The 25,257-nt window shown below is 43.4% G+C and overlaps 1 protein-coding gene across 1 annotated transcript in view; it reads right to left on the bottom strand.

The window, feature by feature from the left end:
• The window catches only part of RYR2 (ryanodine receptor 2), a 3,854,281-nt gene that overhangs the window by 973,729 nt on the left and 2,855,295 nt on the right, over nucleotides 1-25,257 (bottom strand). Inside the window, exon 72 of the mRNA XM_069607971.1 lies at nucleotides 11,376-11,546. Within this exon, the coding sequence (XP_069464072.1) occupies nucleotides 11,376-11,546 (171 nt within the window). The remainder of the gene's footprint in view (nucleotides 1-11,375; nucleotides 11,547-25,257) is intronic.

Genomic DNA, 25,257 nt, shown 5'->3' with positions numbered 1-25,257 from the left:
TTTGGTATTTAAACTGAAACAGTGTATTGTGCTCCGACGGGTAGCCCCCTGATGAATTTCCTGGTATTATTGCGTAAAAAGGTAATAGCAAAGAAACATGTTGGGACCTACAATATTTTATGAATTTGTATGACTGGTAAGATATTAGCATGAATGCTGTGTTTGATGTGAGTTTTACTTAATCTCTTGCACAGCACTAGACACTTTATTGTGAAGAGTGGAAAATACAAACGTGTACACTTCCTGGGTATAAACTGTCTCTTTGCACTGTTAAATTTTAACAATTGAATTGTAGAAAATATAAAAGAAGATTAACAATTTTGTATTGTCATATGTTAAAAATAAAAGATGTAATTTTTTGAAAGCTTTGATGAAAAAGTCCGATTTATCAACCTGGCCAGTGTTAGTAGGACCCCCCCCCCCTCAAACAGGTCTTTCTGCCCACAAGCATTTTGATGTTTGTTATTCAAGTTTTGTTTAACCTATCAGAGGAATCGCTTGTGGGTTTTGTTCCCTCAAGCCTCTTGTGGTTGTTGTTGGTGAGGACGAGGTCCTCTGCCGGTGTGGTGTGCAGGATCGGCTTCCCGATCAAATGTGATACAGATTGGTGATGAGCTGAAGTTCTGCATTTAATTTAGGCAACTCTGGAAATGGAGGTTGATCCTTCTCTGCTAGGAGGTCGGCCTGCCACTTGGTTGCCCTGGCAGTAGCTTGTGGTTAGAGATGGGACCAGTGGTCGAAGTGGGCGGGAGCGGTCGGGAGCGGTGCTCCTCTACTTCTTTTAATGAAGTTTTACCGTTCCTATACTTTTATTTTAAAAAGAAACCGTTCCGGAACGGTTTCGTTTTAAAATAAAAGTGTAGGAAGCAGTTGAAACTTGCACTTTCAGTGCAATGCACTAAACATTCTCTTAAACTGTAGGCGCATGTATTTGGGGGTTTATATTGTGCATGGGAGGCGGTGTGGCGATGAGGTTTGAGGGGAGGTGCAGACCAGTAGGGAACATAGCTCCACTACTTCTTTTTGTACACTTCTACCACTGGATGGGACAGGTCTTGCCCTCTTCCCTGATGCTGTATCCCCTAATGGTTGAGTACCTACATGAAGGCTCCTTATGCTCCCTACAATGTGCGCCCGCCCTCTGATGTGATGGGTGCTCTGGGGTCTTGACTTGCTCTCTCTCTCTCGGCCAGTGGTTCAATTTCAAGTGGTTTGCTTGAGCAGTGATAGAACGCCTCCACCTGAGCATGTCATGCTTGCTTCTGACATATTTTCAAGATAGAACACACATGCATACCTGACACAGCAAGACATTATTGTAAATGCCTTTGCACTACTATTTTCCTATTACAGCAGTCTGATGTTAGTGACATGACTGAGGAGGGTGCGTTCACGTGCCCAACATGGTTAAAAGCAGGGAGAAAGGGGAAGTATCTGGCAAAGTGTACAGGCATTCCTTCAGAGATCAGGGACACACCAGGAACTTTGGCAGGTATCGAAGAAACATATAGTAGTCCTTGTTACCAATATCTTCAGCATGTCTGCACGCTCTGCTGGAGGTATGCCTTTGAACCGGTCTGGTTGGTCAAAAAATGAAATGGGAAGTAGCTGGAACTAATGGAATTTTTGTATGTCAACTACTTATGTGGGCATGCAGAGTCTATGAAGTATACATTTTTCAAGTTTGTATTCTGATGAGAGATAAAAGAGACTTCCTATTTTGATGTGTGTGAAGGGAGATATTTAAGAGTAATACCATTCTGGAATGTTTCCTTGGTGAACCCAGCAGTACGGACTTAAAAAGTGTGTTTAGGGTTTGTCACAGCTGAGGGATCAACAGACAACTGGAATACAAAGTTTACTTTTCCTTCATTCATAGCATTTGCTGTATCTTTCTTAGGCATCGAAGAGGTCATCAAGATCACACGTTGGTCCACCTAGGATTGAGCAGTAGATGGGCCAGGAGGATAGCTCAAGGGAAACATGTTTTTCTTGGAAGCAAGACAATGCAGAGCAACACAGGTTCAAACCGAAGTCCCACGCTTAGATCCTGATCTCCAGTATTAAGCGCGTTACACAAAAGATTAATTAATCAATACCCCAACCTGGTACCAGCAGGTCTTCTGAGGTGGGTCAGGTGTTACTTTGTTGGGGAAGCAGGACAATACTAGCTAACCATCCATTTGCCTGTGTTTGTAATCAGAGGCTTTTCAACCACTGTATTGTTGCTCCCCTTTTTCCTACTTTCACCAATAGGTTTTATTTCCCACTCCTTTTCACCCCATCTTTCTTCCCTCCCATGCTTCTTTCCTCCTCTTCTCACTTCTCCAAATCCCCCTAGTCTCAGTTTTCTCTCCTTCACCTCTTCTCCTGTTCCTTTTCTTCCCTTCAATGGCTCTCTGTATCTGTTGCTCGTCTCATCCATTTTTCCTTCTCTCTCCATCCTCCATTCTAGATTTCTCCACCCTCCCTTATATTCTCTCTCCCTTCAATCTGTTCTCTTCCTCCACCTCTATACCTTGTTCTGCCATTCTCCTTCACTTCCTCCCCCTCCTTGCATCTCTGCCATGCTCTCCTCTGCACGTTCACCATGCCAACTGCACTGTCCTACGACCCATATGAAAACTACCCTTTCCTTATGTGGGTTGTGTCTGGCAGCGGTACGTTCTGCAGCCCTACTTTATAAATGTACAGAGTATATATCAGCAAACTTGGAAACACATTTACAGTGCTCCTTGCTTTGCATCCTTTCCTGAAAAAAGCCTCTGGACTACTTCTTTGCAAACTGTGCCTTTTCCTGGCTTCTTCTTGAGTAGTGTTGGACCCCACAAAAGGATATGAGCATGGCCTTGGTCATGTTCCACGAGCAGCACTCAAACTCCTTGCACTTTGACACAGGGGACTTGCTACTTGCACAACACAGCAATATTAGGAGCCCCCTTTTTCACAAGCCAAAATGTTGACAGGTGGCCATATTTAGTACCTCCCCCTTTTTATGTGCTTTGATATAAACTTAATATACATTTGATATAAAAATGATACAAAACTTGTTTGATATCAATTTTATATCAATTGTGTATTTGATAAAGTGTTTTCTAATTTATATCAGTTTTGAAACAAAATGAATACACATTTTATATAAATTCTATATAAAGATGGGAGCAGCACTCAACGATGTTGCTCAGTTGAGCGGTGTGAGCTCTGAAGTCAGGGACTGTGAATCTAGGGTTTTGCAGAGTGACACCGATGACTTCACAGATGGATCCACCGGGTAGTGATAGGAAGCAGATATACATTTTATATTAAATTGATAAGACCCCCAAAGTTTTTTATAGCAATTTAATTGAACCCAATAATGTTTATATAAACTTTAAAGGAACCGGAAAATGCTAAACTATTTTTTTTCTTTGTGATATAAACATTTATATAAACAATACAATTCATTTTTGGATATACAAATTGTACGTAAAATAAATATTAAAAATCATTTTTTGGTACAGAAACGAATATCAAAATTAATATTTTTTATACAAAACATGAATTTAATTTTTTTGACATACTTCGATTAAAATTTGCATATCCAACATTTTCTATGATTTTGATATACAAATGTAAATGAACTGGCTTTGATACAGAGTGTAAATAATAAAAAGCAGTTTACTTTTGTATGGGCTTTGGGAAGCACAATAATGAACTATTGTTTTTATGGGGTCAGCAGCATCTCGTGTGCAGCTTACATGTGGCCCTCTGCTACACTGTGACCCACCAAAGAGCTGTGAAGCAATACTGCTGGGGGTTGGGGGGGGTTATCTATGACCAGGCCTGCGGAATCCCAGCAGAAAGCACAGGGATCGTTTTATTTAGCTTGCCGGAATACAGGTTTTTTTGTGCCAGCTATATAAACAAACCACCCATGAAAATACACCAATGAAAATACACACGGACAGTGTTTATCAACTAAAACCAACAGTAGATGGCAAAGCTATTTTAACTTATGACTGAAGGACAGCACAGGAAGATCTGTAGGCTGAACTTAATTTTAGATGTTGTTATGAGGATACAGGAAGCTAACTATTCGTAATCTATGGTGCCACTCGCTAATTCTTGCTGTCTATGCAGGAAATAGAACGCTGTGCTTCTGTTGATAAGAAAAAAGGTACTGGGCCCAGGGAACATCTGCAGGCTGAACTTCATTTTAGATGTTGCTATAAGAACACAGGAAGCTAACTATCCACAATCTATAGTACCACTCTATAATTATTGCAAAGAAAGCAGAAATACATCTGTGCATGGTTGATAAAGTAACAACATTGAGCTTTCACCCCCCTTTAAAAGGGCCCTTTTTACCATCAGGGGAATTGTCAACCCCATTGGAAGAGCGCCAGCCTGATGATCCCTTGCATTGTCAACTAATTGACTTGGAAGAGCTAACTGAATAAGCACAGATATTCACAGACCCACTATCAAATCCAGCCAAAAACCAAGGCCTACCCATGCAGAGTTTCAGAGTTGTATTTCAACAACAACAAAAAGGTGAGTTCGCGAGCACTCTAGGAAATGTGCTTTAATGTATTGTTTTTGTATTTTTCTAAAAATATACGATTTATGTGTTTGCATTCAAGCTTGATGAGGCTTTTTTCTTTACTTTATTTATTGATAGGCAGGACCTTTCTGAGTCAGGACCTTTTTTGAAACAGGCCGGGAGTGAGGAGGCGCTCAAAGTCACTAGGCTGTGCATTTAAAACTAAACAGCTATGTACATTTAATGACGTGTTTATAAATGTACAATTTACGTAGAATGCTCTGTGGTTAAGCATGTCAGCCAGGACTGTGCATAGTTGGTAGCTGAACATGTGTAGAAGGCTTTGTAAGTGTTTATGGCACTGCTACACAATCAATCAAACACTCAGACACTTCAATGTTGAAGCTTGGAACCTGCTGCCCTTATAGCCGTTCCAAACATTAAATAAACCCCCACTGCACCTTTGGTGCACTTATCTTTTTGTGATGCAGCATATTTCCATGCACACAAGGCCCCGTTTTAGTTTCAAAGCACTGATAAAGTTGATGAAATATTTCAAATGCATTCAATGTGATGTTAGTATTTGAATTGATGAAATATTTAAGGGTGAGTGTCAGGGTGCTACATCTTACTTGAGATGTGTGTGGGTGTGTGTCTGTTGAAACATGATTGCACTTTTGGGGCACTTATTTGTGATGCAACATATTTATATTTTGCACACACACAATGTCTTGTTTTAGTTTCACATCGCCGATAAAATATTTGTGGTGTGTAAAATATTCAGCACAGAGGGATCAGTATGTGCCAAAGATCACACATGTTACGCAAACATTACAGTCGAGATTTAGTGGTACGAAGTACTAGAGTTGATTAAATTAAGGGTGGCGAATGCCAGGGTGTTATACCGGGCTCGACATGTTTGGAGATGTGTATGAGTTGGCTTCTGCCAGTGTATGTTTTAGATTGTGCCAGAATCATTTTGTATTTCCAAACATGTGCTACATTTTATTTTATTCTGCATGCAGAGTGGAAAAAAACAAAATGTGTCTATGTTCTGTCTGCAAGGGAAGCACAGCGTGTTGCCCCACATCTTTACATGTGAAAATTGCAATGTGTACTTTAAAACACAAGTGTGAGGTAGAAGTGTGCTAGGACTTTTAAATTACGGTTCTAACTTTTGGAATGTTCTATACAATCTTGACAGTGCATGCAATGTGAAGGCCCAGTTTTGGCTGACCATGCACTGTGGGGCTCATATGTTTGCCAAAGATCACACCTTCGATGAGGTGGTGTAGCTGAAATTCTTTTATATAAACAGATTGAAATTTCAATTATTTAGGGGCCCTGTACCTCATTGTTACATTGGATTTAATGTTTACTCTGACATTGCAGCAAACTGTGCGGGGTTGCAGTTGTAATATTGTTGGTGAACATTTTAAGGTGCTTATGCCCACTGTGTAGAAGATACTTTATTCTAAATCTATATCCTTTCTTGTATTTTATATATATGACATTGCGTACAATAGATGGATGACACAGCCGGCAGAGTCTCTCGATGTGGATTGTGGCAACCAACAACTGGCAGCCATTGGATTTCTGGAGGATGATTCATCTAATGCAACACGTCCCATCTGGTTTTAGGGGCCAGTAAAACCGAAGGATGATGGGGGTCCAGCCACAGTTTCAGAATGACCTATGTTGGCACTTTAACAAGGGTGAATGGATGGGGCAGTTCAAAGATGGAGAATTTCTTTTTAAATTTCTCAATGGAGCTCCGTAATCAGTGTCGCAGGGATGTCTCGGCTTATGGATGCAGGCCTGAGGAACAGCCACAGATTTTGCTACTTTGTTGTCACAAGGGGTTATACATTTGGAACAGCACAACAACCACGGCTCAATCATGAAACGCTATAGTGATATTCAGCTCCATCCAGCGCTGGATGCCACAACAGCATTCTCCTGAAGGTTTCAACCCCCTCGCTATTTCACAGTGCCCCTACTGTCTCTACCTTTAAATCATCGAGTTAACACAGGCGATGCACCCGTTGTGTCTGAGAGCTGGTTGTTTGAACCTACATGTTCATTCTTTGTTGCATTAAAACTTTTTCTCTCTGCAGTGACCTGATTGTGCACAATCTTTTTTTCCTTTCTGCATTAAATATGTTCTTCTATATAAATAAAATATTTGTTCAAAATCATAAAATGGTCTGACTATTAGGTGTTCCTTTATATTATGTATAATAACACCCACACGGGTTGAATTTTTAAAAAAGTTATTTTATTCAGATGTGTAACGCTAGGATGTGGTGGGAAACAGCAATCCGATAAGGCATATAATATGTTTTTAATCACACGTTGTAAGTTAAGAGACAGAGTAGAACTCTGTTGCTGTTCCAGATGCTGGCTTTTTTATTTTCACAGCTGATGCTACAAGCTCTTAACAGCCTTTCACACCTGACACCGTCCCTTTGTCTTCATATATTTCCAACAACTTCAGGCCCGGGCATGTTCGCTCATAACAGCTGAGCATAAGAAGCAAAATAGGTGTTTTAAGCAACACATTGTTATTAACATTTAAAACAACCATTTGTATTCAGACTTTATACACAATAGTTTGGGTTATCAGCTGTTGTACGACAATCCGGTCGGCTACAAAATTCACAGTAGCAGCCATCACATGACATGTTCCTGCTACACTTTAGTTTTTAAAAAGTCAACATTTCTGGGAATTTGAAGGCCTCATGCATCACGCTACGCTTCAAACTAAGTTGAGAACTCTAAACATTTACAAGTATGTACATGTTAAAATGCATGCATTTTGTGCAGACTGTTGCTGAGAGATAATAGTGCATGTGTACACAGCCCCCTATACATGTAAAGGTTTCTCACGACATTGTGATGCATTAACATGTTTGGGGGAGGTGGCCTGTTGTTAAGTGAAATAATGCATAGTAATTATAGATTTACAGTGTATATGTACAACTCTTAGGATGTCTGAGCTATGGGCGTTGGTCATGTCCATAATGAGAGCCAGGACCTTGTATTCTAAAACTCTCCATCCATAGAAAACAAACACAATAAAATATATCATAACATTTTAATCTCAGATGTAAAACCTTGGGCTGATTGAATGAGTACAGGTGGTCATGGTGACAAGGTTTTATAAAGCTAGGGGGAGTGTTGTGCAAAAAAACGAAATGAACACTAACCTATAGTGTTAAAGTACACAACTCTTTTAGCACAGACTATAGGGTGACAGGCCAAATGATGCCATGTGCCATGGTATAGCCTATGTTTTATGTTTTAAAATATTGGTGCTTTATACAGCACCCATTAGCAAAAAGAGTTCCAGTGTGTGCATGCTTGTGGGTGTAATTGTGTTGCTGAAAGGGATGGCACACCCCTGAGCAGCTATTTTATAAGTTTTCATAGAGTTTATTTATGGTTTGTTTTCAATATTGTGATTATAATAATCACTCCTATACTCACAGACAGTGCCCATCAAGAATTCCAGGTGCCAGGGTGTACATTTACCAAAACAGCTACTTCTCTTAACACCCTTTGGCAGCAGTTCCACAGAATGATCACATGTTAAGCCTCATGATGCTGCCGCACATCCACAGCTGTTGGCTACTTATTTAAGTGCTTTACAACAGTATCATAAAAAAAAACTGTGCTAGGAGTCTAATAATAAACTGTGACTTGCACCCTACACTGTGATGAGAAATTACTGAGTAAGGGTTAAACAATGTTCTGTGGGCAGTGGTTTTGTGAATAACACAAGTTGTGTTTGTACTGAATTAACACGGAGCATCACTCAAATATCTCACTGGTTTGGAATGTGAAACATGCCAGAGTCATTCGCAACCAGTCTCACAAGTAGACCAGGCACTTCAGATGCATCTGACCGACACATACTACTGTGGGTGACAGTAGGGTTACCCTTTTAAAGGGTAAAGGGTCAATGTTTCATCATCAACATGCACAGATTTATATATCTCTGCTTACTTTGCAATAACTATAGTGGTACCATAGATTGTCAATAGTTAGCTTCCTGTATCCTTATAGCTACATCACAAATTAAGTTCAGCCTGCAGAAGTTCCCTGGGCCCAGTTCCAGTTTTCTTAACAGATGCACAGTATTTCATTTCCTGCATACTCTACACGAGTTAGAGAGTGGCACCATAGATTGTGAATAGTTAATTTAAGATGTTGCTATGAGGATACAGTAAGCTAAGTTCAGCCTGCAGATGCTTCCTGTGCTATCCTTCAGTCATAAGTTAAAGATAGCCTTGCTAACTACCATTGATTTTAGTTGATTGTGTATTTTCATGGGTGATTGGTTTATACAGCTGGCACAAAACATCCTGTATTCTGGTGAGCTAAATAAAATGATCCCTGTGCTTTCTGCTGATGTGGTGACACACAGAGCAGCATTCTATCCACATTCCTGGGATTCCACAGGCCTCGTCATAGATTTTTTAAAAAAACAGCAGTGTTGCTTCACAGCTCTTTGGTGGGTGATAGTGTGGCAAAGGGAAACATGTAAGCCACGCATGAGAGGCTGTAGACACCATACAACCAATAGTTTGACTTTTGTACAGGCACTGGGGAGCACACTGATACAGAATGTAAATAATGAAAAGCAATTTACTTTAGAAGTAAAGTCAGTTCATATAAGAGTGGTATACATTTGTATATCAAAATTGATACACATTTTTTAAATTATTCTTATTAATGATGTTTATATAAAGAAATGTAAAGTCAAATGGTATATAAGATATATATATACATGTATATATAAATAATATGGTTAATATTAATATTTATATTAATGTCAATATCAGAAATATGAGTTTATATGTTTTATACACAATGTTATACCCAAAAATATGATTTTATATATTATGTACAATTTTTATATCAAAAAGATATAAACATTGTTTGATATTTCCCACTTCCTATAAAGTTTATATAAAAAGTATTGGGGTTCAATAAATTACCATCAAAAACTTTGGGGGGCTTATCAATTTGATATAAAATGTATATCCACTTCCTAACACCCTGGGGCGGAACCCCTCTGTGACATCAACGTATCACTCTGCAAAACCCTAGATTCACAGTCCCTGTCTTCAGAACTCTCTTCGCTCTCGGTGCTCGACCGAGCATGTCACTATTGACCCCTGGTTTGATATACCCACATACTTCTGGGTCGTCACTGAGCACAATATCCCCTTCCTCCCTCCTCACCTGTGTCTGTAGAGGTGGTCTTGACTCCTTTCTTCTTCATCTTCTTTCCCTTGTGTCTTCTCTCGTAGAGGTAGGGCCGCCCTCGGTTCAAAGCCACACTGCTGCCCTTCAATCAATGACAAGCACCTCCCGATGGCGTCCAAATGAGGGAAAAGCCCGAAGGAAGAAAAAACCTTGATGGTAGTTTCGTAGTAGCTGCAGTTGCGGAATCCACGGGTTGTCCAGGTAACCAAGAATATACTTCGGATGAAATGAAGCCCAGGTGGTTTTAAGTTCACCTCCACAACAACTGATAAGCATGAGTAGCGAGCAGTAGACAGGATCGATAAACCCTTTGGGAAGGGTGAACAGTATGCAGGTAATATCTCCGGAAGAATAACCAGCCCGGAGAAGGACTGACAGACAGGAGGTAGTCTTGGACAGCAAGGTAAGAGAAAAGAAAGGAAAGAGTCCAGAGTGGGCAGTGAGTCAGAAGAAGGTGTCCGGCGTAATGGAGGAGTGGAACAAAAGAATGAAGGCGGCACGCACAGAAGTGCGAACCGCGAGTGGAGCACGGGAGGAGAAACTAGGAAAGCAGGTAAGGCACGGATAGAAAGCACTAGCGTTGGTTCTCATGAAACGAAAGCAGTGAGTTGCAACGCAACACTAGGGTGGAAGGGAAGGAGCTAAATAGTGAAAGAAGGAAATGTACAGAAAGACTAGACCCGCACCACCAAAGGAAGGAAAAGAAACATAGGAAACGTGGTAGGGCATTTTAATGGCGAGACGATCGTCTAAGGGGCTAGGCGCGCCACGAGAATTGGCACATGACAGAGCAACATCGTCGAGTGCTGTTCCCATCATTGTATAGAATTTATGTAAAATGTATATTCACTTTATATCAAAACGGATACAAATTAGAAAACAGTTTATATAAAATATACATTTGATATAGAATTGATTTCAAATATTTTTTATAACATTTTGATATCAAATGTATATTAAGTTTATATCAAAGCACATCAAAAGGGGGAGGGACTAAGGCCAGAAGAAGGGGGCGTGACTACCTGTCAACATTTTGAGTTGTGAAAAAGGGTTCCTTCTACTACTCGCGGCTCTTTACGGCCCATGGCAATGGGTAGTGAGCAGCTTGCTTCAACTCCATGTCATTTGCCCTTTCAACTTGTGTGTGTAGGAAGTTCCACAGCCCTGAGAGCCAGACCATTGCCTGATACACCCTATTGATGGGGGAATTGGGTGACCCCCGTACACCACCTCCAGTTCTAACATCACAAAGCAGAGGCAGTCCCTAGATCATAGGCTAATCAGAGGTGATATTGGATGAATATCAGTCTCAGGAATTTAAAGGGCTTGTGATGGAGTTCATGCTTTATACACGTGAGATGAAAGTAAGAAATATTGAAAGCGTGTACTCCATGTCCTCAATGAAATGATAAGGAATGCTCAAATTGTGCATGCCATGATGAAAGGTCCAACATTCTTTGTGAAATCACCAATACCATTTGTTATCATATAATGTTACCATCATCTGGTCCCATTGCCTTTTATCCAATATTAGGGAATGACTTACATATTACACCATCACATGTCAACTAATGCTTACCATACTGAATCGATTCTTAGCCAATGAGATTAATTCTTGGTCTCCTGGTACACAGATGTTCAAGCCAATAGGCAGGAGTCTTTTTAGAGCAGCTACAATGAGAGACGTCTGTAAAGAATATCGGTCACCTTTCCTTTTCATTTTCTTACGTTCCTGATCAGAGACAGAGGTCTAGAGAGAATATTGAATACAGTGAGTACAAGGCACAGTTATTCATCTATAGATTGATATAACATTTTGTTAAATCACAGACATATTTCCAATAATTGATTGATACTATAGCTTGATTGACAACACGCAGTGGGACCTGAATAACTAAAAAAAAAACAACAAGACCCTGCAAGCAGCAAGTTCACCCTTGGAAAACATCATAATATCCAGCGATTAAGTAGCAAGGTGAACTCCACTCTGAGAATTACCGAAGGTTGGGGTGGGGGCTGAAGGTAAGGGAAAACATCAATGCATGCCCTACGACAGAAAACCAACTTCCTTGTTTAGATGTCTGGTGGATGTATTTTGTCAAATGTGAGGGCGATTTTGAAGGATCATGCTATCTGACTAAGGGGGTGTTTTTGTGGTTGTGGGGTACTATGATGGTCACAAACAGATACATTTGTGCAGAAGAATCCAACTGTAAGTGTAAAGCAAGCCAACATCAGCAACCAAGTGAAGTACCACAGAAAAGAAGAATTTGTGTTGATGTAATTCTTACACAGATGAGCAGCAGCAATGTTGCTTTCTTCTTAGCTAGGAAGGACTTCTGTGGAATTTGTATGTACAATATAGTGCAATTGCCCAAGTGACTTGTATTAACATGCCCCATTACTAACAGCAGTATTTAATCAAATCACTTGTAATTGGTAATTACTTGGTTTAATCTGGACATTCACTAGCTAGGCAAGTGTTTGGTTCTCAACAAAGTGGATTCCGAGGTCCAATGCTTTGTGTGTATGTGGAGCAAGTGGTAGAACTAAATAGCAAGGGGGTTGATGATGTGATGTGTAGTCCCTGCAGAGATACTTGCATATCAAGAGGCATAAATGCAATCCTGGCAAATTGTTTCATTTATGAACCTCCTCCTTATGGCAATTGCCATTTTTTAGATGTCATGGATGTAAGCAATTGGTTTTCGGAATAGACTGGAAAGCTACCACATTGATCTCGCTAAATCTTCCTAATGTAATCCAATAACAAAATTGTCATCATCCGGTGTTCAAATATTGAGTGATAGATTATTGAAATATGAACTGCAAAAATATAAAAATATAATTCGGAGCAGCAACATAAGGTCCCAGAATATTTCAAATAGACCCTTAATACTGAATTGTGAACTGACATGGACCTTACAAGGATCCATGGTTGCCACTGATGTTACCCAAGAACCTATTCACACTTAGGCCACCCCCTGGCCTGGAAATATTCTGAAGTCATTCATTGCCACCACGGCCTTATGCAGCGTTGGCACCAGTATATAGGTTAAACTGTCTGTATGCCAATTTCTCAATTCCTCATTCTGTTCCTGCTAAAGTAACAAAATTCACTGTGATATGAACATTGGGTGGTATAGTTGAAGTAGGAAGGTGTGAACGAAATCAACCAATGCCAACTATAACACAGTTCAAACTAATCCAAACCATGAGTCCACCCAACCCACCAAGGTTGGCCAAAAATGACCCCCTCGTGCCTGCGTTCCATCACGCCCGCCCTACCTCCCAGCCCCCCCTTCCCCAAACCATCCTGCCCTCCACCACATCCCCTACACATCCCCTTTACAAACACCAAGCCAGAGGGGCACGATGGCAAGCCAACCATCCTAAAAACACTACTCTTCCCATCCCCTCCAACCACCCGCCTACCATCATCATACCCGCTCCCCCGACTAATGGCTAGCCTAGCCTCCCAAGCACACCAAGCCCCGCTACCATCTACCCCCCCACTCCTCTCATCAACTCCCACCATCATCTCCCTCCATCCCCACTCCTTCCCCTCGCTTAAAATTGCAAGCCTCGCCCTGGCAAGAAAAGTAGCCGCTTCCCTTTCCCCCTCCAACCGCTCTACCCTCTCTCACACACCAACAACAACAAAAACACTGAAGAGAAAACGTACCTGGTCTCCCTCAATCTCTCAGTACTCATTGCCACTCCTGTCTCGACCCACCACCTCATTCTCCCAATCTCGATCATCACCACCCTCCCCCACCTCACCCTACCTGAAACCCCTCTCCCTCGAATTCTCACCAACCACAACTGAAACTCCTAATCCCTCACACCACAGCTTCAAATCCTCCAACCCAAATCCAATCAACCCCGTCACACCAGTCCAACCCCTCCCACCATTGCAACTGCCTGCCTACTCTTTCCATCAACCACCAACCACCCCCCTCTCGCTCACCATTTTTCACCCTCTCCCCTGCCACCCCCACTTCTGCAACCTCCTCATCAACCTCCTGCACCAAAGTAAATTGCATCCTTTTTAATGCCCGATCTGTAGAAAAAAAAGACACTGCATCTTTGACCTCCTCGCCTCTGACAAACCGGACCTGGTCTTTATCACGGACACCTGGTTCTCTGACGACTTCGCCCCTATCGCCAATAAAGCCTTCCCCCCCAGACTACTCCCTCATACTACTAAACCATCCCTCTAGAGGAGGAGGAATAGCAATTGCCTTCAAGTCTCACTTCCACGCCTCAATCATCGCCAACCAGCCATACATTCCTTGCTGTGAATCACTCCTCGTAAAACTATCCCTCCCCCTTTGTTCTCCCACAGCTTCCTAATCATCTACAGACCCCCTTAGTTACGATAGACAATTCTCAAACAACCTCTGCGACTCTATTGCCACCCTCCAACTAAAACATCCCACCCTCACCCTTCTAGGAGGTGTCAACATATGGCTTGACATCCCCACAAACTCTATGACCCACTCTTGTTGACGGCCTAGACGCGATTAACCTCCATACCCACATAAACGGGCCGACTCACTATAAAGGACACACACTTGATGCCATCTTCAGCTCCCACAACCAAATACATCTAAACCGCCACACCCCTATCATCTGGTCCGATCACTTCATTGTTTCTTTCTCTATTCACTCACCCAACCCGCCCCCCCCCCTTACCTGCACCAGAACCAGAACCTCAGAATCTACGCAAATGCTGGAAGAAACTAAAAATCCTTCCCGACCTAGTTGATGCACTCCTTCAGTCTCCTCCCCCTACCTGCCCACCCAATGAACACCTAACCTCTGACGCCTTTGACTCATGTCTCAACACCTCACTAATCCCGCTCACCCCCACTTGCAAACCTTCAGCTCGCCATGGCCTTTTTCCTAGATGGTTCACACCAGAACTGAAGACCACTAAAAAACTATATAAATCCCTAGAACGCAAATGGCGGAAAGACAAATCAGTCCTTAGCAGATCCACCTTGGCCCAGCACTATCGCCAGCACCATTGCCACTAAGGCCGAAATCCAGAAAGCTCAAAAAGCCCATTACAACTCCCTAATCCTAAACTGTTCTTTCAAGAGCTGTGGTGTAAAAGTAGGGAGAGTGAGTCGCACATTGATTGTGAGGGTGTGGGAAGGGTGGTGGTACGGCAATGATTTTGTGAAGTTCTTTGCTGGGGTTTTTACAAACTCTCTAACCAACAAACTAGCTCTCTTAAACCCACCACGCAATCCACCCACCCTACCTGCCATCCCACCGCTTGCGACCACTACCCAACCGACTTTCGACTCCTTCATTCCAATATCAACTGACCAATTTCTCAAACTTCTCTCTGCCCGCAAGCCATCCAGCTCCCCGTTGAACCCCTGCCCAACCACAAGAACCATCATAAACGACAACCTCTCCTCAGGAATTTTTCCCGATGCGTTCAAAACTGTTCATGTCAAGCCTCTTCTAAAAAAAACCTTCCCTCAACCCTCTCGAGCCCAAAAACTACCACCCCATCTCAAACACCAGGTTCCTTGCCAAACTCATTGACCAGACCGCCTACTATCAACTAGATGCCTTTGTCGAAGCCAACAATCTCCTAGACCCCGCTCAATCAGGTTTCAGAGCCTGACATTGAACCGAAACCACCCTAACCTCAGTCTGGGATGACCTCAAAAACACTGCTGATTCTGCGGGATGCGCCGCACTAATCCTTCTTGACCTACCCGCCGCCTTCGACACAATCAACCACTCAATCCTCCTTGACCACCTCCAATCCCTGTGAATCCGTGGAAACGCTCTCAAATAGATAACATCCTTCTTCGACAATAGGAACCGAATAACCCTACTCTCCACCTATGCTTGCCACGCCCAACCAGTCAACACTGGAGCTCCACAAGGAGCATGCCTGTCAGCCCTCCTGTTTATCCTCTATGTGTCCACCCTCCCACAAATAATCCGCTCGCACAATATCCTGTGCTACAACTATGCCGATGACACAACTAATCCTCAAACTCCAGAATTCAAAACCCACCTGCCAACCCGACCTCACTTCCTGCCTCCTCGACATAGATCATTGGATGACCACAAACCACCTCCTGCTAAACCCCTCCAAAACTGAAATCATGATATGTGGCAACACCAAACTTCTTCCGCACACGCTACCTTGGCCATCTGCCATGGGCAACTCCCCGACACCCTCAAATTCAGTAAAAAACCTTGGATGCACCCTTGACTCAGATCTAACCCTCTAGCTCCAAGTCAACAATGTCTTCAAGTCCTGCCACTACCACCTTAAAACTTACTCACATTTTTCCATACCTCTCCTATCCTGACAGACTCTCCGTGGTCCAATCAATTGTTATGTCAAAACTGGACTATGCTAACCCTCTCTACCTCGGAGTCCACGTGTACCAACTGACTAAACTACAAAGAGCACAAAACGCTGCAGCCAAACTGCTACTAGCACTTGGCCCAAGAGATCACATCTCCCCAGCCCTCAAAACTCTGCACTGGCTTCCGGTTGCCCGAAGGGTGACCTTCAAAACCCTATGCATCTCTCACCGAGCAATGCCTAAAACCGGACCTCAATACCTTCAAGATAAACTAAAACCCTACCATCCTCCACGCACTCTAAGATCAAGCTCTGCCAGCCTCCTAGTCATACCAAAAACCAACTCAGTCAGGTTCGGGTGGATCATCCTTCTCAGCCCTAGCCCCTACTCGTTGGAACGCACTTCCACACCACAACCGACTCACAGAGGACCTCATGTCTTTCCACAAATTACTGAAAACATGGCTCTTCCCCCAAAATCGACTCTTAAATCAAACTGGATAAGAGCAATCAATGGAGACAGATGGAGTGCGTGGGACGGATGAAGAGTGTGGAGCGGACAAAGCGTGTGGAGCAGACAAAGCGTGTGGAGCAGACAAAGCGTGTGGAGCAGACAAAGCGTGTGGAGCAGACAAAGCGTGTGGAGCAGACAAAGCGTGTGGAGCAGACAAAGCGTGTGGAGCAGACAAAGCGTGTGGAGCAGACTAAGCGTGTGGAGCAGACTAAGCGTGTGGAGCAGACTAAGCGTGTGGAGCAGACTAAGCGTGTGGAGCAGACTAAGCGTGTGGAGCGGACTAAGCGTGTGGAGCGGACTAAGCGTGTGGAAAGGACTAAGCGTGTGGAAAGGACTAAGCGTGTGGAAAGGACTAAGCGTGTGGAAAGGACTAAGCGTGTGGAAAGGACTAAGCGTGTGGAAAGGACGAAGCGTGTGGAAAGGACAAAGCGTGTGGAAAGGACGAAGCATGTGGAAAGAACGAAGCATGTGGAAAGAACGAAGCATGTGGAAAGAACGAAGCATGTGGAAAGAACGAAGCATGTGGAAAGAACGAAGCATGTGGAAAGATCGAAGCATGTGGAAAGGATGAAATGTGCGGAACAGACGTGTGCAGAAAGGATGAAGTGCGCAGAAAGGATGAAGTGCGCAGAAAGGATGAAGTGCGCAGAAAGGATGAAGTGCGCAGAAAGGATGAAGTGCGCAGAAAGGAAGAAGTACGCAGAAAAGGTTGACGTGTGCGTAAAGGATGACGTGTGCATAAAGGATGAAGTGTGCGTAAAGGATGAAGTGTACGTAAAGGATGAAGTGTACGTAAAGGATGAAGTGTGCGTAAAGGATGAAGTGTGCGTAAAGGATGAAGTGTGCGTAAAGGATGAAGTGTGCGTAAAGGATGAAGTAGATGGAATGGATGTAGTGTGCGGAAAGGATGGAACAGTTTGAGTAGTCACTACGGATGGCACAGACTCGATGGATGGAGTTGAACAGACGAAGCCGACTGAACAGACTGTGTGAATAAAACAGTCAGAATAAATGATTCAGATGTGAGCTCAAGCACCTACTGAAAACCACCATATCACATCACCACGCTTACTCTCTTCTATACACCACCGCTCAACTAGAACACATGCGGTGTAGCTGTTCTCATACCAAAACCTGACACATACTCCCCAACATCCTAACTAAACGCAGCTAGCCGCACACCCGCCAGCCTAGGCATTCTCCTCAGGCCTAACGCAGCCAGATCAGTCTGGTATCACCATGCCAGAACGAACACATACTCCTGATTTCCCAAACACCACACCTACCACAAAGCAGCAGCTATCATACTAGTGCCACACCCTGTCTGTCTGTCTGTCTGTCTTTCTCTCTCCCTCTCTCCCTCTCTCTCTCTCTCTCTCTCTCTCTCTCTCTCTCTCTCTCCCCCTACCTACCTACCTACCTACACCTTGAGATCATACCAATGGTACATAAGGCGCTATATAAATTCGAAGTTACATAACATAACTGGTGGGCATATGTTAAAAGAAATAGAAGAAAGATAAATAATGGGATAAGGGCATTGCAAGTACTGAAAGTCATTATTTATTTATTCTAACGAACACAATACTGTTTTAATACTTCCCTGAGCTGTGGGATGATAACAGGGCCATAACAGGTCATCAACAAGACTAGAATCATGATACATGACCAGTGAGGGTACTCATACTATCAAATGTTTGTTCTTATTTTTATTTATTTCCTTATTTGTTTTTTCGAGTTTTAGAAAGTTCTAACTTGCTAGACTGCAGCTTCAGAACAGAACACAGTACACCGGCTACCATACAAAGATGTGGCATATATACAAGTAATAGAAGCATAGAATGAGGTTACATACTGTGGTGGGTCGGAAGAAGGAGGCAGACACTTGAGGGAAATTTCTATTTGTCTTTATTTAAATAATAAGGATAAGGCTTATCTTTCCCTATTGCTAGGGGGATCCCTGCCTATGTAATTAACTAAAGGTGCCATCAGTCATGAGGAAGCCCTAATGTAATATGTCCAGCGTCCAAAACTAGTTCTATATGACCAAACCACTATCTTAACTAACTTCAAATAGATCAAGAGAATATCGCCCCTCTCCCAGTTGTCTCTTATGGAAATGTCTCTTCATTCTAAAGAGAACTTTGAAGTAAACAAATCTTTAAATATTCTCTTGCCACCTTCTGGATAGGTCCATGTAACTCTTTCACAACGCTCTTGAGTTTTATCCCCTCTCTAGGGACAGTTTTTTGACACTCCTTTTTAGCACCCTTTGTTTTACTTTGATCTATGCTTGTATGCCTTTCTGACTTTTGGAACCCAGGCATTCTTAAGTTGTGTATACTTTCTTTCTGACTTGACCTTCCCCTTCTGATGGGATTTCTCAGTTGGATAATCTCTCCACTTACTTTGTTCACTTGATTTCACTTCACATTCATATTTATAGAATTCTCTCTCTGGCTTGCTCCACTCTTTACTTCTGAAACCCTGGGGTACATTCCCCTATTCCCAGGGTAGTTGTGCCGAATTCTTAATGTCTTATCTTTCAGCCATTTTCGTTATTCCCTTTATCGCATTAACATAGTTCCACTTAAATGACTTTATATTCAGTATCTCAGCAACTTCACTGGGATAAGTTTCTCTCGCTCCATAACAATGCCCCAGCGGCCTCCCGGTTCCCCTGTTCTCCCAGTTACTTCCGTATCTGTAGGGGAACACTATCGGGAATGGCACATGCTTGGGTTCTCCTCCTCCGCTCTGGATTTTGTGCTTCTCAATGTTGTAGGTGTCTCCCCCACACCCTGCTACCAGCACCAATATTTGGGCGCAACGAGAGAGAGGACCGAGGGCACTTGTTATTACTAATGGCGTCGTGCTGCCACGCGCGCGTTGTCATGGTTTAAGTGTGGGGTGTCGCGTGACAGCAGAGGCAGTTGGCTGGCTGCATAGAGAGACAGCTGTTGACCGTGTGCGGGCTCATTTCAATAAACTAGATGAACTCATGGTATTGTCTCGTTCATCTTTGCAGTGGCGACGAGGATCACTGAGCCCGCCACGGCAGAGACCCAGGCACAACACGGGACGCAATCTGAAACAGCTGATCAGCTGTCGGCGGAGGAGCGGTCGCAGCGCCACCGGAGTCCCAACCCCTCACAGCCCTCTTATGCTCTGAAGTACGCTGAGGTGCGCGGAGCAGTGGTGCTGCAGGGGGACAGTCTCCCCAGCCCACGTTGGGCACCAGAGGCAGCAGCGCTCCCATGGCTCCCAACGCAGACTTGATCCCGCCTCTCCCGGAACTGCAATGAATGGTATTCACAGAGGTGAGGAGTAGGGGGGGAGGCAACCAATGGGGGTGGTCCTCTCATTTGAGTGCTAATCAAGGCACTGCCCACAAGGAAAAAGATCGTAGGAGGCCATTGGAAGTAAGTTCTGGCTTGGAGTTGGAAAATTGAGGCCATTGCCACAGTTAATAGACAGTTGAGAGGAACAACACAGCAAGGACAGAGCAAATAGAGGTCCTCTGCAGAGACGTAAAGAGACACACAGCATAGTCACTCACCAGTGGTGCAACACAAGAGTGGTAGTGAAAAACCTCTGCAAGGGTGCCACCGGTGGAGTTGATTTTAAACTAGCAGCAAAGCTACTTCAGCATAAACATGGCTGCAGCAAGTATGTCCCCACCTCCACCCTTCCTCTCTGAGCCAGGTACTCCGCCTATAAGATGGGACAGGTGGAAAAGGTTGTTTGACACCTATTTGGTTGCCATAGGTGGGGAGAAGTTTGCTCCTACAAGAAAAGAGACAATTCTTCTCCATAATTTGTGTACAGAAGGTCGTATATACACTGTGGCAGAGAAAAAGTTGGAGATCCACTTTGGAAAAATGTATGTCTCTCAAATGTGATGATGTTCTTTGCCTCAAAGGGTGCAGGAGCCAGAGGAAAATGTCATTGCAGCATTGAGGTCTCTCAGCCAAACATGTGAGTTTGGCCCATTGACAGACTCTCTCATATGAGACCAGTTGGTCCGTTGTACTAACAATCTGAAAATACAGGAAAGGCTATTATCTAAGGATGTATCGCTAGACGCAGCAGTGGAAACAGCCAGAGGCATGGAGCAGACCCACAAGTATATGTCTACAATGAAAGGTGACAGACAAGAAGGAGAAGTAGCAGCAGTAAGGGGATTCAGGAAAACAAATACAAATAAAGACGTCAAATGCTATAAGTGTGGCAGCAACATACATATCTCCACTAGCACATTTTGTCCCGTGAGAAACGTTTCTTGTCTCAAATGCAAGAAGAAGCGACATTTTGCAAGAGTATGTCGAGAATCAAACCAGGTTCAAAGCATTGAGTCTATGCCGGAACAGGAAGAGAATTTGGCGGTGGTGCAAGGTACTCAAGTCAAGCATGTGCTGGAGGTTGCAGAAGTGTCTAATAGAGGAAATGCACCGACGGATGTGTTCTTAGTTAATGGTAGGGTTGTAATGATGAAAGTGGACAGTTGCTCACCATGGACTTTGATGTCAAGAAGAACATATGAAGACTGTCTGTAGGGAAATGTGAGTGACTTGCAGGAACACCAGATAGAACCATATGCATATGGTAATGTGAAAACTGAGGTTTTAGGAGAGGTGTATGTGACCCAACAAGGTTCGTCCTTAGTAGGATGGGGCGAACAGAGGAAGTTGGGAATTAGAATTCAAGCGAGTGCTGAAGAGCCTGTCACCATTGCGGAGATCAAGGATAAATGGGAAAAGGAATTTCCTAAAGTGTTTCAAGAGGAGTTGGGGATGTTAAAGGGGTTTGAACATGAAATACACTTAAAAGCAGGGGCTATTCCACAGATACATAAGGTGAGGCCGATACCTCAAGACCTCAGAGAAAAGTTGAAGAGAGAAATTGATACACTTTTGCAGAGAGGCATCATAGAGGAGAGTGAATGCTTGGAGTGGTTATCACAGGTGGTGGTGGTGGTGGTGGTGGCAAAGTCGAATGGGGACATAAGGCTTTGCGTTGACTTGAGGGACATCAATAGAAACATTTTGATTGACAGACATCCACTACCAATAATTGGTGATAAGCTATCAACTCTCGAGGGTGCTAAAGTATTTTCAGTAATTGATCTGTCTCAAGCGTATTGCCAGATTCCCCTAAAAGAAGAGTGTCAGCATTTGACGGCATTTGTAACAGAGTTTGGAACTTTCAAGTACTGTAGAATGCCGTTCGGGCTTGCCTCAGTGGCAGCGGTTTTTCAAAGGGTGATGGACACTATAATGGAGGTAGTGAAAAATGTAGTGGTGTTCCAAGATGACTTATTGATATATGCTGGCTCCAAAGATGAACATGATGATTTATTGACTCAAGTGTTGAGCAGATTGTCCGAGGTTGGGTTGACGGTGAAAAGAAACAAGTGTAAGATTGCAGTTGAGCGAGTGGAGTATTTGGGGCATGAGATTGATGAGCGTGGGGTAAGACCGAAGAGATGTTTAGTGGAAGTAGTTAAGGGGTCGCTGGTACCGACTAACAAAGACCAAATGAGATCTTTTTTAGGGCTAGCGGAGCATTATCATAGATTTGTTAAAGACTTTACTATGGTGTCCACTCCGTTGAGAATATTTCTAAAAAAGGGGTTGAAGTTTGTGTGGTCTCCGTAGTTTACTGAAGCATTTAAGAGCATTAAGGAAGCTGTAAGTAAAGCGCCTTCGATTGGGAGGTTTGACCCCAAGGACAAAACTGTGCTGGTGGTGGATGCAAGTGTGTTGGGTTTGGGAGCAGCTCTAGTGCAATATGATAAGGACAACACGGAAAGGGTGATCGCGTTTGCATCAAGGACGCTGAGAGAAGCGGAATGCAAATACTCTGAGAGAGAAACGTTAGCAATGTATTAGGCCATTGTTCACTTCAAATATTTCCTGTGGGGGAGGCAGTTTATTTTCAGGTCTGATCATAAACCTATGGTCCAGCTATTTGAAAGTGGAAGATGGGGTTTGGGGTCACCTAGGATAAGTAGGTGGGGTTTGGGACTCCGAGGTTACAATTTTGAGGCGAGTTATCTTCCGGGAAAAAGAAATGTGGTGGCGGACTGCCTTTCCAGGCTTCCGGTGGAAGGGAAGGAAGAATTAATGGATATGGATGCAAGTGAATCAGTGGTTGCAGAGGTAGTAGCAGAAGTGGTGAATGCTGTTGGTCAGGAAAGGTGGATAAGGGAAGAGGATGCAGATGAGGAATTGAAGATGATCAAACAGTGGAAAATAGGGGGGTGGCCTCTCAAGAAGAGTCTAGATAGGATGTTTGATGTTTGGTGGGAGATAAAGGAAGACGAACATTTTTAAAGGCAGACTAAGGAGGGTACGGAGTGTGGTTCCTCCGGAGAGTCTTAGAAGGAGCTTGGTGGAACTTGCGCAGCAGGGGCACCCAGGGGAAGGGGCCATGAAAAGGAAATAAAGGCAGAGCTATTGGTGGCCTGGAATTGATAAAATGGCCGAGATATGGGTAAAAGATTGTGTGGACTGTCAAAGTAGTGATAAGAGCAGAACAGTGAGAGAAACTCCTTTGGTTCCAATTGTGGTACCAGACCAGTCATGGTCGAAATTGGCAGTAGACATCATGGGTCCCATATCAGATTATGAGGTGGTTTAAGGTTTCTTTTTGTGATAGTAGATTATCATTCGAAATGGATCGAATGGGACGCTGTTAAGGAGGTCACAGCAAAAGATTTAATTGCATTTCTAGAGAAGGTGTTTCTTAAAGAAGGTGTACCTACAGAGTTGGTGTCAGATAACGGGGTACAATTTGTTTCGGAGGCTATGAGAAAGTTTCTGAGTAGTTATGGAATAAAGCATATTAGAACTGCATTGTACCACCCCAGGAGGGCCAATGGTCTTGTTGAAAGAGTTAATAGATACCTTAAAGGAGGATTGCAAATGGCCATGAGAATGAATCAGCCGTGGAAAGAAGTGTTAAATGTATTGACTTGGAACTACATAACTACACCACATTCAGTGACAGGGGTTTCCCCGTTCGTGTCCATGAAGGGCAGAGAACCGGGAACAAGACTTTGTCCAGGGTGGATAGGGATGGCCAGAGTTGTTCATGTTGATAGGGACGAAATTATGAAACTCATCACGGTGAGTCAAGAGAAGAACAAAAAGTGTTTTGATGCCAGAGAAAGAGAGAAATGTAGAGACTGGAAGGTTGGAGAGATGGTATATGTGAAGAATCCCAGATTGGTGAATACATGTGTGAGAGTACGTTTTTGGGTCCGAAGAAGATATGTGCAGTGAAAAACAGTGTGGTGATTTTGGAAGGAGGAGAAGCGTGGTCTAAAGGGAGGATTGCAAGAGCATGTGATTCGAATGAGAACAAGGGGAAGGATAAATTGTTGGGGGAGGATAATGGATGTACAAAGAAGATTGCAGGATAGGGTGATTCGGTGGTTAGTTTCCATAGGACAAGGTCAAGACCTGTGTGGTTGGATGACTGTGTGTATTAAGAATTATCTAGAAGATTTTAAGTCGTACTGACTTATTATTAATGTTGTTTAACATTTGTTAAATCAAACTTTTACATTCTGCTTTGATGTGGGGTCTCATATTTTTCCACATTTTCCTGTTCGTGTTTTCCTTGTTTAGAGTTAATGTTATTATAATTTATTTTTGTATTGCAAAGTTATTTTCTTCTAAGGGGGAAGATATGTGGGGACTTGTTATTGCTCATGGCCTCGTGCTGTCACGCGCGCGTTGTCATGGTTTGAGTGTGGGGTGTCGCGTGACAGCAGAGGAAGTTGGCTGGCGGCGTAGACACACAGCTGTTGACCGTGTGCGGGCTCATTTCAATAAACTAGATGAACTCTCAGTATTGTTTCATTCATTTTTGCACAGGGCATCTTGTTACCTCCCTGGCTCAGTGGTTTTAGTGCTGTTCAATGGGGGCACGGCCCACCACAAAGTGGTCATGGTCATGCCACCACTGGGATTAAGATTCCATTCTCCTCTGCTTGGATCGCCGGGACTCCAGCATTTCCCGTTGGCGTCACTTTGTCAGGGGCTTTCCCCTGCTTATGATGATCTCTCTCTCTTTCTCTCTCTCTCTCTCTCTCTCAAGAAGGAGAGCATGCCAGCATGCCGAGGAGAGGCGAAGCACAGTCTACTCGTTTCAGTTATATGTACGTCTCTCCTTAAAAAGACAGATCCATGTCCTTGTACATGAGTTATTTTAATTTCGCCTTCAGCCACATCTCTGGATCTTATAATGTTCTTCATAGTTGATAGTCCCATACATGCTACACTGGTGGATGGTCTAGGGAGTTCCTCAAAGGAACAGGAGTCTCTGTCCCCAAAGGGGGTGTCTCTCCCAGTGAGGTCCCACCTGTCCAGACCCGTAAGGAGGGTCTTGTGGAGCGGGCACACCTCTACAGCCTCAAAGGGGAGAAGGTACTAATACCCTTGATTAGTCAGAATGCTCAAGAAGTCAGCTAAGCTGCATTAAGTATCCAAGGTCTGAGCTGGCAGTTGGGTTTCATAGTGTGGCCAATGCTTTTGTTAAGGCACCGTTAATTACAGAAATGGTGGTGCTTGCAGGTTATTCATATTACAC

This window comes from Ambystoma mexicanum, chromosome 4q (genome assembly GCF_040938575.1).
Source record: "Ambystoma mexicanum isolate Mex_15411 chromosome 4q, UKY_AmexF1_1, whole genome shotgun sequence".
Lineage (NCBI taxonomy): Eukaryota > Metazoa > Chordata > Amphibia > Caudata > Ambystomatidae > Ambystoma > Ambystoma mexicanum.
The sequence above is the reverse complement of the archived record's forward strand: the minus strand, read 5'-3'. Positions and strand labels throughout refer to the sequence as shown.